The following is a 20,295-nucleotide window of genomic DNA, read 5'->3' on the forward strand; positions in this document are numbered from 1 at the left end:
TAGACCTCTTTCCTGTTTGGAAATTTCATCAGGTTTAACAAAACATCTAGGTATAAAAATTACTGCTTTGCTTATTAGGATCCTGAAGTGCAAATCACGTTTAATCTTCAGAGCTGTTCTTGGTATGCATAATTCTTGGCATCCATGATACTAATGCATTATAGCTGTCCAACTTTTCATCGATAGTAATGACATAAAAAGGATAAAATTAACACATTATGCTCTAACAGTTCATGACTATCTCTTGAAAGCAGATTCACTACATGATGGACTGGACACACATCTGATGATACAATGTCCTTAAAGCTCAGAGTTAACACTGTTCTAATTCACTTGGGAGATTGTGAAGAAAAACATTTACCAGCAGCAGCAACATGAGAATACTTTCATAGTATTTGTTCTTCACACTGGAAGAATATGAACAACAAGAACAGATCAAACAATGCACAGAAAACTATGGACAAATATAAAGCTTAACCATAATGTCTCTGAAGCAGAAAAGCTGCTACTACAGAGACATTATGAAATGAGGACAATTCCAACATGAATAATTTCTGTAAGTTGATCAGAGAAAGTGTTTTAATCTGGAAAGTGGAAAACATAAGTCTGACCATGGAAAGGAGGAGCAGGTTCCAGAGGTCATCTACTTGGTGCTGTTGTAATATCAAAGGACACTAAGTTGAGAGTACCTAAAAGGAGGGTGTTCTACCAAACATGAAACTTATTACAATCTCAGTAAATGAGAAGAGAGGTGACCTCAACAGTGTACTTGGAAGGAGAACCAATTTTGTTTCTTGCAGATGTGCCTGTTGATAGTGTTCAGTTACATAAGAAAGTTTCATAAGATGTTATGTTATCAGAATACAAAAGTGTGCTTATGTAAAGATTGCCTCAGGAGCAAGTTTCATTTCAAAGCTGTCTGGCCATCTACTTTATTCATTTTTACTACTGAAAACTGAATAGAAAATTTAAATTGGATGGACAACAGCAGCCTACTGAAAATATACAGATATAAAATAGAGAGGTTATGATTCCATTGTATAAGGCTTTCATCAGGCCTCATATGGATTATTGTGCACAGACTTGGTCGTTGAGTTTTCATGGTGATGAGGATATGTCAGAAAGGGTACAGAGAAGATTCACAAAGTAGCCAGTGGTCTTTGGAATGTGGAGTATGAGGACAGATTGAGAGAATGTAAGTTGCAGAGCCTCGTGAATAGGATGAAGAGGGAGGGGATATGATTGAGACCTATAAGCTGGTCAGGGTTGTTATCAGGTTGACATGGAAGAGATTTTTCATAGAATGGGAGAGGGGAGTAGAACAAAAGGCCACAGCTGGAAATTATATAAGGAGGGTGTGAGCAAAGGAGTGAGAAGCAGGTTCTTTGCATGGAGGGTGGTTGGTGAGTGGAATGCATTGCCTGAGTATACAATAGTGAGTACCTCCACAATGAGTCTCTGACTCTATGGAGTCCAAATGTTAATAATAATAATAATAATAATAATAAAATAAGTGGAAAAAGAAAAATCAGAAGACAAAGAAATGGAAGACATGAGACTGGAACAGGCCACCTGGCCTAAAATCCATGTTAGGAAGAAGAAGACTACTGAAAACTGATGTTTGATTTTTATGTATTTTTGTTTATTTACATGCAGCACTATTTTATTTTATACACTACTTTATTTTTACTTACGTGCAGCACTATTTTAGATATCTAGTTTTATATTTGATCTTATGCATTTTTTTTCTTGCTGGTAAGGCATTTATTATTCATTCTCAGTTTACAATGAAGCCTATAACAATTTGCAAAAACCAGTAACAAATGTCAATTTAAAGAAAGGGGTGACCTGCAGGCACACGAACAGTATAAAGTGCAGGCCAGAAGGGTAACGAGTGTAGTAAAAAAAAGCAAAAACGGATTATGAAAGGAAACTAGCTATGCAAGCTAAAGAGAATCCCAAACAGTTCTTTCAATATGCTGCAAGCAAGAAAAAAACTGTACACGGCAAAATGATTTTAAGGAATGACGATGGTAATGAGGTCACTGAATCAGTCAATATAGTGGAGTTACTGAGCGAGCACTTTGCAAAAGTATATCATCCAGGTGGTGACAATGAAAAAATGAAGGAACCATTAGTTTATACAGGAATTGTGATGAATGAAGTAGAGGTGAATAATCTATTACAGAACCTTAATGTGAATACATCTGTGGGATTGGATGGTATACCGGCATGGGTCTTGCGTGAAACGGCTAAAGAATTATCAGTGCCCTTGACCATGTTGTTTAATCTGAGTCTCAGGTCTGGTTTAGTCCCGAAAGTGTGGAAAGAGGGGAAAATAATTCCTCTGCATAAAGGAGGATCCAAGACTACAGTTGCAAATTACCGACCGATCAGCATATCAGGAGTCATTGTCAAGGTCTTGGAGAAAGTAGTCAAGGGAAAAATACAGGAATCGATTGATGAAAATGGAATACTGTATGGAGGACAGCATGGCTTTGTGAAGGGTAGATCATGCCTCAGTAACTTGCTCAAGTTTTATAACAAGGTGACGGCTGAACTGGATAAGGGTAATGGGTTTACAGTGATACTGCTGGACCTGGCAAAGGTGTTTGACAGGATACCACATGGAATTCTAATCCGTAAACTACAACTTATGGGAATGGATATAGGGTTGGTGAGATGTATATGTGGGTGGTTAATGGAGAGATATCAAAGAGTAGTTTATTCAGGAGTAGAGTCCAAAAGATGGCCTGTGACTAGTGGTGTGCTGCAGGGTTCTGTTCTTGGACCACTGCTGTTTAATTTGTTCATTAGCGATATAGGAAAGGATCTAAGAGGAACAGTTCATTTGTTCCCTGATGATGCAAAGTTGGGTATGGCGATAGTGAATGCAGATGTCAAAATCTTGCAGGATGACTTGGACAGATTGGAGTTCTTGGTGGATAGGGAGATGAAGTTTAGGGGGCACATTGCAAAAGTAGCTAAATCAGCTCATCAACTCACTTGGTTGTTGAAAAATACCTTGATGAGCAGAGACAAGCAAGTTATTGAACCTCTGTACCGAGCCTTGATAAGACCTCATCTCGACTACTGTACCCAGATTTGGTCACCTAGGTTCCTTCTTGATGGGGAGGAGGTTGAGAGGATCCAAAGGCGAGTGACTAAGATGATAGCAGGTCTATGGAATGAACCATATGAGAACAGGTTGAAGATTTGTGGGTTGCAGAAATCAGTTGATAGGCGGAAAAGGGGAGATATGACTAAGACATTCAAATTGCTAAAGGGTTTCTATAGGATTAATTCAGAGGATATTTTTGAGATCAGGACTGGTGGTGGGAGAACTAAGAGACACCTATGGAAGCTGGGCAAGAGTGTGGTTAGCAGAGGTGTTAGAGCTGGGTTCTTTACTTTTAGAGTGGTAATTGAGTGGAATAAGCTGCTAGAGTCTGTTGTGGGTGCTATGACCAGGAGTGAGTTCAAGGCAATGTATGAAAGATACTGTGAGAATGTCATATATTTGTGTGGACATGAATGTTTAGGGCCTCCCTTGATGAGTCTAAGGACTCCCTGGAGTCGCCGTTATAATAATAATAAATATAATTTTGGGAGTTAGATGTAGACAACTCATCTCTTGCACAACTAGCAATCATGACTTCTGCTAAATTGCAAAGGCCACCAATTGCAACTCAATCCATCTGTGCTCACCTGGATGGACTACAATAAAAGGGCCTAAAGACAAATCTGACCTCCTGGGTATCATTCCTCTCCTGCATCGATGACAAAGGAGAATTACCACCAACCATACTAGGAACACTGCATAGCATGCATAGCTTGCTACCTCTTACCAGAAATCCATTAGAAGAATCTTGAACACCTTCTGATCATAAGAAAGAGATAATGAATGATCTTGAATCATTCATGACCTCTTTTCAATGGCCATCTTTTATTCAATTTTTTCTCCCATTGCCACGCATATCTACAATTCTTGTCATCACTTTCTCACTGCCATTCAACTCCCATTATGTTGTCATCAGTAATGCACTCTTTTTTGCTGCCATCCTAGTTTACCAGCTTACTCCCTATCTTACTCACTTTCAGTTTTGTATCTTACCAGCAGTCACATTCTTTTTCTCACCATCAGTCTCACACATTATCTTACCATCATTCTTTATACAGTCATGATCTTTCATACTCCCTTTTGTCTGCTACTGCTCATGTTCAAAGAAGCCTCATAGTCCTTGAATATATCACACTTCCTGAATACTCTTATTCAATCTCTCCACACAGGCATCCTCAATATATGCCTACATTTATATTATATTCAGCACATACCATTTTTGAAAAGTGAATGCTGTCCACAATATTCCTCTTTCACTCTGTTCTACAATCCAGCATTCCTTTTACTGCCATTTTGACTTGAATCAATGAACACAAAGAAACATGCAGAAAATAATCAATACACAATCTATAATTAAACCAACACTATGTACCAATCTCAGCTATCACACAATAAAATTCAATTTAAATCCATTGATATTGCCACACAAAGATATAATTTAACTTATCTTTCTGCAGCTCTCAGAACAACTATTTTTATATCTTCTTATAATAAATAAGAAGTATGAGTAAAACACATATCCTGCCATTTTCTTTCTTTCTTTTTTTTTTAATTTTTTGTTTGCATATTACACGTGACAAGGTGACACATAAGTTGATTTTTAAGTTGCAATGTATGAGGGTTAGATATCAGGTTGGTGAACTGAATTTGAAACTGGCTGTGTGACAGACATCAGTGAAATGTGTTCGAGGTAGTAATAATATGAAGAAAAAGGAAAGTCACAGTTGGAGTTCCAAAGGGATCAGTAATAATAACCTTTATGTCAATGCTAGTGTCACTGGATGGCAGGGAGATATTCAGTTGTTTGCATATGATATGAAGCTTGGAATTAGAAACAGTGCCAATGTGCAAGCCTATCAGAAGGATTTGAATAAGCTGGGCAGGTAGGCAAATGAATGAAGATATTGGTTTAATGCAACTAAATGTAGCATCTTGAAATTTGGGATCTACCGATGGGAGGCTCTATTCTACTGGTGGATCTATACTACCAGAAGTGGAGTAGGCAAGGGATATTAAGGGTAATAGTCAATAAAATTGTGAAGAATTATGGGGACATATTGAAAAGGCAGTGAAGGTAACCAAGAGAACTGCTGAAATACTAAGAACTTTGATCAGTAGAGATAAAAGAGTGCCAGTTCCATTGTCTAAAGCCCTGATCAGACCATATCTAGATTACTTCATATCTGGTCAGCTGGATTTGAAGAGGATGAAGTAACCTTTGAAAAGATACAGAGGCAGATAGCAAAAATTATATCAGGGCTGCAATATCTGTTATGAGGACAGATTAAGGACATGCAAACTGCAGAGTCTGCTGGAAGCTGTGGGTAAGAGGGTGAGAAGTGGCTTTCTTGCAAGGAGGGCAGTTGATCCATGGAGTTCACCATAAACATTCACAGATGCTGAATGAGTTTAAGAAATGGTATAATAGGTGCTATATATATATAAGACAGGTCTCCTGTGATAATTCTTGTGACTTCATGGAGGTCCTGAATAATAACAGTAAATGAATGAATTAACTTTAATTCATTCGTATTTAAATAACTTTCATGGCTTACACATGTAAACAAAAATTATATAGAATTTATTCAAAAACTATAATTACTATTACTATTATTACGGGCAACTCCAGGGAGTCAGACTCATCGAGGGAGGCCCCAAATCATATTCATCACAACTATTTGACATTCATACAGTATCTATCATACCTTGCCTTAAACTCATTCACTGTCACAGCATCCACCACAGACTCAGGGAGCGCATTCCACTCATTCACTACTCTAAAAGTAAAGAACCCAGCTCTAACACCTTTACTAACCACACTTTTGCCCAGTTTCTATGGATGTCCCCTAGTCCTCCCACAACCAGCCCTGTTCTCAAAAATATCTTCTGAATTAATTTTATAGAAACCCTTCAGTAATTTGAATGTCTCAATCATATCTCCCCTCCTCCGCCTATCAACCAATTTTTGCAACCCACAAATCCTCAACCTGTTCTCATACGGTTCATTCCACAGACCTGCTATCATCTTGGTCACTCGCCTCTGGATCCTCTCCACCTCCTCCCCATCAAGAAGAAACCTAGGTGACCAAATCTGAGCACAGTAGTCTAGATGGGGTCTTATCAAGGCTCAATACAGAGGAACAATAACCTGCTTGTCTCTGCTTGTCAACGTATTCTTCAGCAACCAAGTGATTTGATGAGCTGATTTGGCCACTTTTGCAATGTGTCCCCTAAATTTAAATTCCTTATCTACCAACACTCCTAAATCTCGTGCCTCATCAATTTCCTGGAGCACGGTTCCACCAATGCAGTAAACTGCCGCCAATCTTTTCATCCCAAAATGCATAACCTTACATTTTGCCACCACATTAAACTGACATCCATTCTCCTTAGCCCAGACCTCCAATCTATCCAAATCATCCTGCAAAATTTTGACGTCATCTGCATTCACTATTGCCCTACCCAACTTCGCACCATCTGCAAACAAATGAACTGTTCCTCTCAGATCCTTTCCTATATCATTTATGAACAAATTAAACAGCAGTGGTCCAAGAACAGATCCTTGTGGCACACCACTAGTCACAGGCCATCTTGTGGACTCTACTCCTGAGTAAACCACTCTCTGATATCTCTCCGTCAACCACCCTCCTATCCATCTCACCAACCCTATGTCCATTCCCATATGCTGCAATTTACTGATTAGAATTCCATGTGGTATCCTGTCAAAGGCCTTGGCAAGGTCCAGTAGAATCACCATAAACCCATTACCCTTATCCAGTTCAGCCGTCACTGTGTTATAATACGTGAGCAAGTTACTGAGGCATGACCTACCCTTCACAAAACCATGCTGTCCCCGATACAGTATCCCATTTTCTTCTATCCAATCTTGTATTTTCCTCTTGACTATTTTCTCTAAGACCTTGATAATGATTCCTGTTATGCTGATTGGCCGGTAATTTTCAACAGCAGCCTTGGAACCACCTTTGTGCAGTGGAACTATTTTCCCCTCTTTCCACCCCCTTGGGACTGACCCAGTCCTGAGGCTCAAATTAAACAAAATGGTCAAGGGCACTGACAATTCTTTGGCTGCTTCACTTACGACACGAGCTGGTATACCATCCAATCCCCCAGATGTATTGACATTGAGGTTCTGTTATAGACTAGTTACCTCTACTTCATTCATCACAATTCCAGTATAAGCTGTTGGTTCTTCCATTCCTGCAAAGTCACCAGCTGGATGATATACTCTTGCAAAGTGCTCGCTCAGTAATTCCACAATATCGACTGATTCGGTTACCTCCCTACCCTCAGCATTTTTTAAGATCATTCTACCATGAGCATTTTACCTTTTACTTGCAACATATTGAAAAAACTGTTTGGGATTCTCTTTAGCCTGCGTGGCCAATTTCCTTTCGTAATCTGCTTTTGCTTTTCTTACCACCCTTGTTACCATCCTGGCCTGAGCTTTATACTGTTCCTGCACCTGATGGTCACCCTTCTCCTTAAATTCCCTCCACAATTGTTTCTTTTTTTGCAGCTCAAGCTTAATAGTGTTATTCATCCATTTAACCCCTACTTGATTTATTATTCGGACTCTTGGTATACAGTCAACCATTGCCTCCTGCAAACAGTTCTTAACCACCGCCCATGCACTATCAACATCCAGCCCTTGCAGTTTTACATGCCATGGCATTGAGCCAAGCAAACACCTAAGCTTGTCATACTTACCAGCCCGGTAATTCCACATGTACCCTGTCTTAATAGTAAATTCGACTCCTTTAGCCACCTTATGGTCACTCTCACCAATTGGTGGCAACATGGTCATGTTCGTTACAGCCACATTCTTGGTTGCAATTACTAGGTCCAGCACTCTCTGCCCCCTGGTATTTTCCAATACATGTTGCCGTAGATAGTTGTCCCTTAATAACTGCATAAAATCCAATTCCTTCCTCCCATGTGCCCTCTCCTCTTTCCAGTCAATGTGACCATAATTGAAATCACCCATAATAATTACCCTCCTTCCACTCATTTCTTCTATTTGCTTATGCATACTATCCCCACCATCCACTCCATCACCCGGTCTATAGCAGCACCCAATTGTATATTTTGTTCTGCTGGATTCTATCTCACACCAAACAGCCTCAAATGTGCTTTTTTCCCCATCATGCAGTTCAACTTCTATACTCCTTGGCTGAAGATCATCAGCTATCATCAATAACACTCCTCCCCCCTTTTTATTCACCCTGTCACTCCTGAACACGCTATACCCGTCGCATTCAATCTCACTAGCTTTATCATCTTCTGTCAGCCATGTTTCACTAATACCGACAACCTGTGGCCTGGAAGTGCCACAACCATGGCCAAAAACTCTTCCTTCTTGTTCCTAATACTCCTGGCATTATTGTACATGAATCGCAGAAGCCCATTTGTCTCCCATCCCTACTTTGATGCCTTATACTAACTATCCCATTCTGATTTGTTGTCCGTCGTACTCGCTCGGGCATAATATACTCATTCATACACTTAACTGCCCCCCTAAAGTCTGCATATCTACTCCCCCCCTCTTAATAAATCTATTCTCCCTGAGTCTGTACATCCACTTCCACATCATTCATCAACACTCTTTCAGGTCTCCGTACACCAACTCCATTCAAATGCAATCCATCCATCTTATATAAGTCCTTTCGCCCATCGAACTCATTCCACACATCCACAAATTCCACACCACTCCCCATGCATAACCCACGCATAAAGTCATTGGCAATTATGGCCCTCCTTCTAAACACTTCACTGTCATACTGCGGTAAGATACTCACCATCCTAACTCTCTCACTCTTCTCTTTTGCTACCTCAAACAACTCCCCCACATCCTCTATCATTTCCATTTTGTCCTCTTTCAAATCATTCGTTCCTGCCACGATTATCATCTCTTTCACCCTCTGTTTTTGAATTATATAATAAATTCTATATAATTTTTATTACATGTATAAGCTATGGAAGTTAATTAAATATGTCTATTGCACATGTTCCATTAAATCTATTAATTTAATTCATTCATTCATGAAGTTAAATTAACTTCATTTAACTCAATTCAAAACATCAATAGTTTTTACTACTGATGTAATAAAATAGTAACTTTGAAAAAATTAGTCTTAGTAGATGTAATGACTGAAAGCATGATGCAAATAACTAATAATAACAATGCAAACTATAAATAATCACTTACTTTTATTAAAGAAGACAGCTATTGCCATGCAGAAGAGCACTGATGATGCACTATACAGAAGAAGTACAAAGAAAAATAATCCTCCATCAGTGAACTGAAGTACAGCAATTCCAGGTGTAAATTGAACTTTATAAAGAATTGTGATAATAATACAAATTATCATCATCATAAAAAAATTGTTTACAAAGATACTTCCCCAAAATACACAATCAGTCATTCCCATCATCTTCATCATTTCCTGAAATAAGAAGAAATGAAACAAAATGATATAAACAAGTCCTGAATTTATAGATTTTTTTTTTTAAAAAATGTCCAAAATATTTTGCAGTAACCAATAATATTACTTCATAATGCTATGATTTATAACCTTCCCAAAGAAATGGTGGTACTGTGACTACACTACTACAAAAGTTATCAATTTTTTTTAGTGGGCATGGTGAGTGATTCTGTTCTCCGGAATGGAAGGGGAAGACAGTTGAGAATTAAGCATACAAGAAATCATGCAAAGTTGATATTAATTATACAGGCAACTGAATGTTTGACACATCACTGTATATTATAAAATTTTTGTATGGTTTAATACAGTTAATAAACTATAATTGTGTGGTAATAAATGGGAAGCATCTTCATGTATAAAATACTACTAATGCTTTAAAGTATAATAAATTTAGTTTAATCCTTTATCCAAGTGTGAGCAAACAAAGTTTGCGCCTGAAAGTATCTTCAGGACTGGGGTAAGGTGGTACAACACCAGGAAAACTTGTTGCAAAGGTGGAGCAAGATACCAACACTCCTGTCTCAGTATCTCCTATAATACAAAACACATCTCCTTGTGGATGTCTAATGTTATAGGAGATACTGAGACAGGAGTGTTGGTAGCTTGCTCCACCTTTGCAACAAGTTGCCCTGGTGTTGTACCACCTTACCCCAGTTCTGAAGATACTTTCAGGCGCAAACTTTGTTTGCTCACACTTGGATAAAGGATTAAACTAAATTTATTATACTCTAACCAAGTGAAAAATAAACTTTCAACATCAATAATGCTTTAAAGATCAATGTAATACATGGCTTGTAATCTATTTATCCCAAAATGCATTACTTTACATTTCTCAACATTAAACTGACACCCATTAACTTTTGCCCATACTGACAGCCTATTTAAATCACCTTACAGTAAAGTTCCCAAAGGAAAGAAGAAAAAACTTTATCTATAAAGGTAGTACCAAATAGCATCAACAAATTTTAGAAAGACTTGTATTTCAGAAGCAGCATAAGTTGCAGGTGCAAATGAAAAAATGCAAAATAATTGAGTGAAAGAGATAATGAAAGAATCAGGTATAATACTGGAAGTTTATTTTTCACTTGGTTAGACTATAATAAATTTAGTTTAATCCTTTATCCAAGTGTAATCCAAGTATTTAGTTTAATCCTTGGAGTTTCCTGGTGTTGCACTACCTTACCCCAGTCCTGAAGATATTTTCAGGTGCAAACTTTGTTTGCTTACACTTGGATAAAGGATTAAACTATATTTATTAAAGTATAATATTGTATGGATATTCAGTTATTAATGAATGAGAAATCTAAAGCTGCAATAAATGATGTGCAAGAGTAGAAGAATGCAATAATCAATAATGTGTTCAAATTATACTGATGCAAATTGATGGCATGGATGATTTGTGAGTGCTTTTTTGTGGAAGAAGATATTATAGGCTTAGGAAAGTCACTTGAAAAGTTCAATCTAATGTATATGATGACCACAGTAATGAACTTCGATGAAAGTACAGATATTTCATATTGAAAATAATAGTACATCATCACTTCTTAGAAAGAACAAGCAAATCAAAAAACAGGAATACAAGGTACACACAACAATTAGTTTATTAATAAAAAACAGTTGCCACGAGCTAGAAACTAATATTAATAATTGATATTAAAACTATTTCTGATGTTTACATAAAATGAGAATCTCCCAAACTTTTGAGAGAGAGAGACAATCGTTCCGATGCAGGTTAGGCTGATGTAAAAGGGCTTCAAAACTTTCTTTAAAAAGGCATTCATATTTAAAACTGCTTCTATGGAGAAGATGAGCTTCATTCCACTGACAATTGTATTTAGTGTCAATACTACACCATGACAGACCATACTTTATAGGTTTCATGCTTTCAATGTAGTATTGATGTTCTTTAATTCTTTTTTCCATTGTGAATTGTATTACCTCTCCCTCCTATAGAATTGTGAATTTCTTTCATGCTTATTAAGTGATAATTAGCGGATAGGAGTTTGAGTACTGGTAAGCAAAGGTGCAGAACTACAGATAAAACAATGCAAACTATTTTATTAGTAGTTTGATAACTGCAGTTATGAAAGAGCATACAACTTTCAGCAAGAATGAGAGCAAGGTTTGGTTGGCCGAGTGGTTTAGCGTATCCACTCTTCAGCCAAAAGGATGCAGGTTTGAATCCCACTGTGGGCATGGATGTTTGTGATTGTCTGTGAAAATACCAGTGGTGGTGGGCGGTAGATGCAGTTGGTGTAGATGATGATTGTAGTTGCAGTTCGTTGTAGTTGGTTGGTGAATTGAGTGGTGGAGGTAGAGAGTTGTAGAGCAAGTGCCCAACCCTTGAGGTGTCATGTAATAATAATAATAATTAACTGCTTATATTTGACAATTCAGATCATTTGTCAAGAATTCCACACATTTTCTACAAAAAAAAAAAATCAAGAATATTCAAATACAAGAGATAAATTAGTCAGCTTTGACATTGTTTCTCTATTTACCAACATTCTGTTATTTGACCTATTATTATTATATGGGTTCCTCCATGGAGTCCGAAGACTCATCGCAGGAGACCCTATTCACACAAATTATCATATGTTAGATCGTACTTTGGAGTGTTAATATTACTCAATTCTTAATGTGTCTTATAACTACTTTCTCTGTGGTCAGGGATTGTAGGTTTTCCCTGGGTAACAAACCCTAACAAATTTATTTTTATACTGCGCCAGTTAGAGTTATTATACCTTAGATATGTCAGGGAGGTCTCAAAAATGTTGCAGTTGTGGCCCCTTCTCTTTCTATTTTTTAATATCTTTCTTTCCCCTTTATCACGGTTTGTGGTTTAGTGAGTGACAAATGTCAGTCTCAAACACAAATTTAATACCAGGATTTCAAATGACAAAACAAAGTTTTATTTTACACTAATAAAATTACATTAAACATGAAATGATCAATTCTTCTACTATCTTAATTAGATTAAACCACATTCAACCAATATCACATGAAAATCTTACATATTAACACATTTATCATCCTCTAAGAAAGGCATGCACTTGAGAAATTAATACAAATTTATCTAGACAAAATCTAAGGGAAAAGAGCTAAGGCAACATTTGCATACTAGATTGAGCAAGAATCACTTGACGTGGCTCTTCGGACTACTAGTCCAATGTTCCTAAAGTTACTCTGACAAATAAATTACTTTCAGTTTTTCTTTTAGCAACACTGCTTAACGTGTTTTCCTTCAGCGCTCTCACTTAACTTTACAAAGGACCAAATTGCCTTACCGTTTCTGGCTGCTCAGTGAATCACCACATGCGAGTGACGTGTGCATCCTTGTTGGATACTTGTTCACACTGCATATTCTTTTCCTTCCCGTCTCATGGATTCACGCGCACTGAACTGTTCCTGTTAGCTGGGAACATCTGAGGTGCTTGTCTGGGATTTCTGGATCCTTCAAGGGGAAACATCACGGTTCGGATTTCACTTAGACCCAAGCTTTCCCTTTCTAGTCAGGGATCATCCTCACTTCCTACCTCCTTTTCTTTCCCTGTTTTTTACCTCGTGTCCCTCACTCTCTGTCTCCCACCTTTTTCTCCCAGTTTCTTTCGATCAGTCACCTTTTTCTTCCAAGGAGCTTAAATTCACAGTCGCATCAAATTGCTTCATTGTAAACCCATGAGAGAGCTCCTCTCAGAGAACTAGGTAATCCTTGCTTGTAAGGTTCCAATATGGGCTTGTCAAGGTCATGCCCTTTAGGCCCTTACTCATCACATTTTCTTTGTTTGACATAGCTTACACATACCATTCCTTTATTTCGATTTATACACATTATTTTCCTTTATTAAAATTATACATTAAATATTTCACAATCTTTCCCTTTCAATGAGTAAATGGATATACACTTAATAATTAGATACACACTCAATACACAATTATATGATACACTTTACACTCAATATACAATTATATATTACACTTTACTTTATCTCCCCTTATTTCTTTCCAATACAATTTTGACCAGCAGTACAGGTATTTTCTCTGGTTTAAAGCTCCTTTCATTGTTAGATCATGTCTGTCTAGTAAAGGCAGGCCTCATTCACGTAACACATACCTCTAATTGAGCCCATTAACAGACAAAGCATTCACAAATAACTCTGGCAACCCATTCCACTCATGCACAACTCTCCAAGCAAAAATGTAATCCTTACACCACTACTAACAACACCTTTATTCAACTTCCAGGCATAGCCCCTTTTTCTGTCTCTGCAGCCAACTGCTGAAACATTCCCACTGCATCTATCCCATAAAACACTTTAAGCAACTTAAATGTTTCTATCATATCCCATCTTTCTCCTATCAACCAACTTCTGCAATCCACACACCCTTAATTTATCCTCATGGGGAACATTCCATAGGCCATTCACCATCTTGGTCACTCACTTCTGAATCCTCTCTGCCAGTTTCTTAGGGATGAGGAACAGACTTGAGCATAGTAGTCCAGATGTGGGCATATCAAGGCATAAAAAGAGGAATAACAACTTCCTTATCTCTACTTGTTAATGAGTTCTTCAATCATGACTTATTTTTCACGGTATTAACACCACCACAAACACTTTTAACAACAAAGATGTTTTATTAACGCTTATATTTCGCTGATTTTCAACTCAGCATCATCGGAGCACAACACACATGTAAACGCGACAGTGAGTGAGTGAAACAACATAATTGCAAAAGACAAAAGATCTAAAGTCCTATTTTTGGCGCCCTCCAACGAAGGGAAAAAAAAAAAAAGCACAGCAATTATCCAGGAGTTTTTCTTAGGATAACCGTCTCCCAAATTTTTGGCAAATTAATGCAACCATATTTGTTAAGGTTGGGAGAATATTTCAAAGCCATTGCTGACTCAAAAAATAATCTTTCAGATCTATAACGACTCCTAAATAGCAGATTCTTTTTCCTCCATCTAATCCTGTGTGAAGGAGTGTCCAAAGTGTGGTCTGCCAAGTCCCGACTTGCCATGGTAATAGTAGCGAATGTATCTTTCATGTTCTTCCAGGTGGATGTTCACTGATCTTCCTGTTTGCCCATAATAGGCCACTTCACAGTCACACGGAACTTCATACACTCCTGGGTGTACTAAAGGGTGAAGTTTATCCTTAGGCGAGTGGATCAGAGTTGCCAGCTTGACATGAGGTTTGAAAGTGGTGCGAAGGCCATGTTTCAACAATACTTTGGCTATCTTTTCCGATGTACCTCTGATATAGGGAATAGAAATGGTCATGTTGTATTCTTGTGTATTAGGGGAGGGCAGAGTAATGGGCCTATGTAGTATTTTATCTATTTTGTAGGGATTGCAGCCGTTGGCTAAGAACGTATGGCGCAGGTATTGGAGTTTAGTGGTCAGAGCTGTATCGTTAGAACAAATAGCTCTGGCTCTGTGTGCAAGTGTTTTTAAAATGCTGTACTGTTGGGCTGGATGATGATGTGATTGTTTATGTAGGTATCTTCCTGTGTGTGTAGGCTTTCTGTAAATAGAAAAAGATAGTGCACCATCTGAAAGGTGAGTGACTAATGTGTCAAGAAATGGTAAACAGTTATTTGATTCTTTTTCTACTGTGAAGTGAATTTTGCAGTGTTGGCTGTTTAGGTAGGTGACAAAAGCATCCAAAGTGTCTTGTCCATGGGGCCAGATGGCAAACACATCATCTACATAGCGTAACCACACTTGTGGCTTGTAAGTAGCTGTGGTAAGTACTTTGTTTTCAAAGTGTTCCATGTAAAAATTTGCTAACGGGGGAGAGAGGGTGGGAACCCATAGCAGTACCATTAATCTGTTTGTAGAATTCCCCCCCCCCCATGTAAAGTAACCTGCATTCATGGTAAATTGAAATAATTCAAAAATACTGGGGGAAATTTAGACTTGATTAAATCAAGAGTGTCTATAAGTGGTACATTGGTAAATAAGGAGGTGACATCGAAACTAACCATTATGTCTGAATCTTTTAGGATTAGATTTTTAACCAGTGTTTTGAAATGGATTGAATTTTTTACAAAAGTAGAGGAGTTGCCAGTAAGGGGGACAAGCGACTTGGCTAAATGCCGGGCCAGTTTATATGTGGGATTATCTATGCTATCAACTATGGGGCGAAGGAGAATATTAGTTTTGTGAATTTTTGGTAATCCATAAATACGGGGTGGTTTAACATGAATTGGTTTTATTTTCCTGATGATTTCTTTGGGCCATGATGTCACTTTTTTCAGTAATTTTGACCTTTTTTCTTTTGAGACATCGTAGGGTCTCAATGTATAATTAGATATGTGGAACTGTAAGTAACATATGAGTTAGTAAGCTAAACAGCTCTATCACAGCTCTACAACAAGAACTAATAAACATGTTAAATCCTGAAATATGGACTGTCCTACATCTCCGAAGTTGCGGAAAAAAAAAGAATTCACAAAAGTAAAAAGCAAACACCTAAAGAAATTTGAACTCCTACAACAACGCAGGATACGAAGTCCCAACCGCAACTTCGAAGAGACTACGTGGTCGTAAACCTATCGTCTGAAACACTCACTGAAGAAGCCAAGAACGCTCTCAGTCTAGGACATAACTTTGCCGTCACGCCCAAACAAATTCCTAAACTAGAAATTATGATGAAAGTAGAACGGGGTATCCACGATCTTCCGCCAGCAATGGCCAACAAGGTGCGACTAGATATAGTTAGTATTATAAAGAAGGCTAAGCCTCCAAAAAGCAATATGCCACATAAACAAATAACTGCCCTAAAAAAGTTATATAATAATAAAAATATTATTATTACAAAAGCCGATAAAGGAAATGCAACAGTTATCATGAATAAAGAAGAGTATAACAGAAAAATGAAGATCTCATATGTGACAGTTCCACATATCAAATTATACATCGAGACCCTACGATGTCTCAAAAGAAAAAAGTCCGAAAATTACTGAAAAAAGTGACATCATGGCCCAAATAAATCATCAGGAAAATAAAACCAATTCATGTTAAACCACCCCGTATTTATGGATTACCAAAAATCCACAAAACTATTATTCCCCTTCGCCCCATAGTTGATAGCATAGATAGTCCCACGTATAAACTGGCCCGGCATTTAGCCAAGTCGCTTCCCCCCCCCCCCCCCTTACTGGCAACTCCTCTACTTTTGTAAAAAATTCAATCCATTTCAAAACACTGGTTAAAAATCTAATCCTAAAAGATTCAGACATAATGGTTAGTTTCGATGTCACCTCCTTATTTACCAATGTACCACTTATAGACGCTCTTGATTTAATCAAGTCGAAATTTCCCCCAGATATTTTTGAATTATTTCAATTTACCATGAATGCAGGTTACTTTACATTGGGGGGGGGGATTCTACAAACAGATTAATGGTACTGCTATGGGTTCCCCCCCCTCTCTCCCCCATTAGCAAATTTATACATGGAACACTTTGAAAACAAAGTACTTACCATAGCTGCTTACAAGCTACAAGTGTGGTTACGCTATGTAGATGATGTGTTTGCCATCTGGCCCCATGGACAAGACACTTTCGATGCTTTTGTCACCTACCTAAATAGCCAACACCCCAAAATTCACTTCACAGTAGAAAAAGAATCAAATAACTGTTTACCATTTCTTCACACAATAGTCACCCACCTTTCAGATGGTGCACTATCTTTTTCTATTTACAGAAAGCCTACACACACAGGAAGATACCTACATAAACAATCACATCATCATCCAGTCCAACAGTACGGCATTTGAAAAACACTTACACACAGAGCCAGAGCTATTTGTTCTAACGATACAGCTCTGACCACTGAACTCCAATACCTGCGCCATACGTTCTTAGCCAACGGCTACAATCCCTACAAAATAGATAAAATACTACATAGGCCCATTACTCTGCCCTCCCCTAATACACAAGAATACAACATGACCATTTCTATTCCCTATATCAGAGGTACATTGGAAAAGATAGCCAAAGTATTGTTGAAACATGGCCTTCGCACCACTTTCAAACCTCATGTCAAGCTGGCAACTCTGATCCGCTCGCCTAAGGATAAACTTCACCCTTTAGCACACCCAGGAGTGTATGAAGTTCTGTGTAACTGTGATTTGGCCTATTATGTGCAAACAGGAAGATCAGTGAACATCCGCCTGGAAGAACATGAAAGATACATTCGCTACTATTACTTTGGCTAGTCGGGACTGGCATACCATGCTTTGGACACTCCTTCACACAGGATTCGATGGAGGAAAACGAATGTGCTATTTAGGAGTCGTTATAGATCTGAAAGATTATTTTTTGAGTCAGCAATGGCTTTGAAGAATTCTCCCAACCTTAACAAATATAGTTGCATTAATTTGCCAAAAAATTGGGAGATGGTTATCCTAAGAAAAACTCGTGGCTAACTACGTTTTTTTTTTTTTTTTTTTTTTTTTTTTTCCTCATTAGAGGGCGCCAAAAATAGGACTTTAGATCTTTTGTCTTTTGCAATTATATTGTTTCACTCACTCACTGTCGCGTTTACATGTGTGTTGTGCTCTGATGATGCTGAGTTGAAAATCAGCGAAATATAAGCGTTAATAAAACATCTTTGTTGTTAAAAGTGTTTGTGGTGTTGTTAATACCATGAAAAATAAGTCATGAATAACCATCAACACCTAAGCTTATCTGTTGGATTGAAGAATTCTTCAATCAATATGTAATCTTATGGGCTATCTTAGCAATATGTCCAATAAACTTTAACTCTCTGTCTACCACTACCCCTAAATCTCTAGCTTCACCTACTTCCTGGAGTACAGTACCATCAATGTAATACATGGCTTGTAATCTATTTATCCCAAAATGCATTACTTTACATTTCTCAACATTAAACTGACACCCATTAACTTTTGCCCATACTAACAGCCTATTTAAATCATCCTGCAAGCTCTCCACATCCTTCATTAACTATTACTCTATCTAATTTCACACCATTAGTAAACAACTAAATATTTCCTTTCAGGTTATTTCCTATATCATTTATGCAAATTAAACAGCAATGGTCTCCCAGCACTGAACCTTGCAGCATACCACTTGTCACCTGTTTTCTCCTCGATTCTACCCTCCATATACCACTCTTTGATATCTTCCAGCAGACACACTCTTATCCACTTAACCAGTGTCATGTCCATCCCCATTTGTTCTAATTTGCACAACAGAGGTGCATTCTGTCAAATGCTTTTGCGAAATCATTGTGTATCCATTTCCTTTATCCAAGTCAGCTGTTACTCTATTATAAAAAAAGTTAGTAAATTACTAAGGCGTGATCAAACTTTCACAAAGCCACATTGACCCTCATACAGTATCATATTTTTATCTACTCATTCTTGAATCTCTTTTTGACCACGATTCCTATACTTTCACCACCATGTCCAAGATACTGATTGGTCTATAATTGTCTACTGCAGTCTTAGAACTTCCTTTATGCAAGGGAATTATTTTTCCTTCTTTCCACTCCCTTGGAACTCTACCAGAGCTGAGACTTAAATTAAAGAACCTAGTCAGAGGCATTGCCAGTTCCCTTGCACATTCTCACAAAACCCCAGTTGAGATCCCTATTATCCCACAGTTGTTTTTACATTGAGATTCTGCAATAGCCTAAGAACCTCCAATTCATCCACCTTTGTTCCCACATCAGTGTCTGTGACATATGTTAAAGCAGTAACCTCACTAGGATGATATGCCCTTGCAAAGTGGTTGCTCAGTAACTCAACTATTTTATCTGCTTCTGTCTCCTTGTGACCATCATCACTCAAAAAAATTAACTTCCATAGTCATTCTTCCTCTTACCTGCCACATAACAAAAACTCTTTGGGATTTCCTTTTGCCGGCTTGGCTAGATTCTTTTCATAATCTGATTTTGCCTTCTTTGCCATGCTGGTCACCTTTCTTGCCTGCACCTTGTACTTGTTTGATGGTCATCTTTCCGTTTATATACCCTCTGCAGCATTTTCTCCTTCTACAGGTCGTGCTTAATGATATTACTCATCCATCTAACTGCTAACTTATTTAACCCTCCTTACCTTAAGGTATAGTTTCATATTGCTTCTTCTAGATGAGTCTTAACTATATCCTGCAATACTAACATCTTTACACTGCAGTGTTTTATGCCATCGTAGTATAGATTTAAGCTTCTTCCTAAGATTGTCATAATCATCTACCTTGTAGTTCCTCATATACTCCTTCTTGACAGAACATTCCTCATGTTTTACAATCTCCTAAGTCAAGACCACATGGTTACTTTCACCAATCAGAAGCAGTGTGGTTATGGATAGCTCTTCTAATCCTAGGAACAGGTCCAATATTCTCCCCACCTCCAGTCCTCTCTATCAAATGCTGCCTTAAGTAATTATCTCTTAGTAGGTGTATAAATTCTATTTCCTTCCTTCCAGTCTATATCTCCATAGTTGTAGTCCACCATAATAATCACTCAACCTGTACTAAACATACTAATTTTGCAATTCATGTCTTCCAGATCATCTGTAGAGCTCCCTGGCCAAAGCAACAACCAACTGTATATTTTGTCTTACTGGCCTGAATCTCACAACAGACTGATTCAAATCAACAGCCACCGTCCTGCCTATCTCCTCTTCTTTTTGGC

General features: G+C 37.9%; 1 protein-coding gene across 1 annotated transcript in view; it reads right to left on the reverse strand.

Moving 5' to 3' along the window:
* LOC150101358 (phospholipid-transporting ATPase ABCA3-like) overlaps nucleotides 1-20,295 on the reverse strand; it is a 197,056-nt gene that overhangs the window by 56,155 nt on the left and 120,606 nt on the right. The window contains exon 5 of the mRNA XM_090400779.1: nucleotides 9,348-9,585. Coding sequence (XP_090256905.1) covers nucleotides 9,348-9,585 — 238 coding nt within the window. The remainder of the gene's footprint in view (nucleotides 1-9,347; nucleotides 9,586-20,295) is intronic.

This window comes from Typopeltis vanoorti, chromosome 11 (assembly GCF_054136105.1).
Source record: "Typopeltis vanoorti isolate ZY-2024b chromosome 11, IOZ_Tvanoo_1.0, whole genome shotgun sequence".
NCBI classification, from domain to species: domain Eukaryota; kingdom Metazoa; phylum Arthropoda; class Arachnida; order Uropygi; family Thelyphonidae; genus Typopeltis; species Typopeltis vanoorti.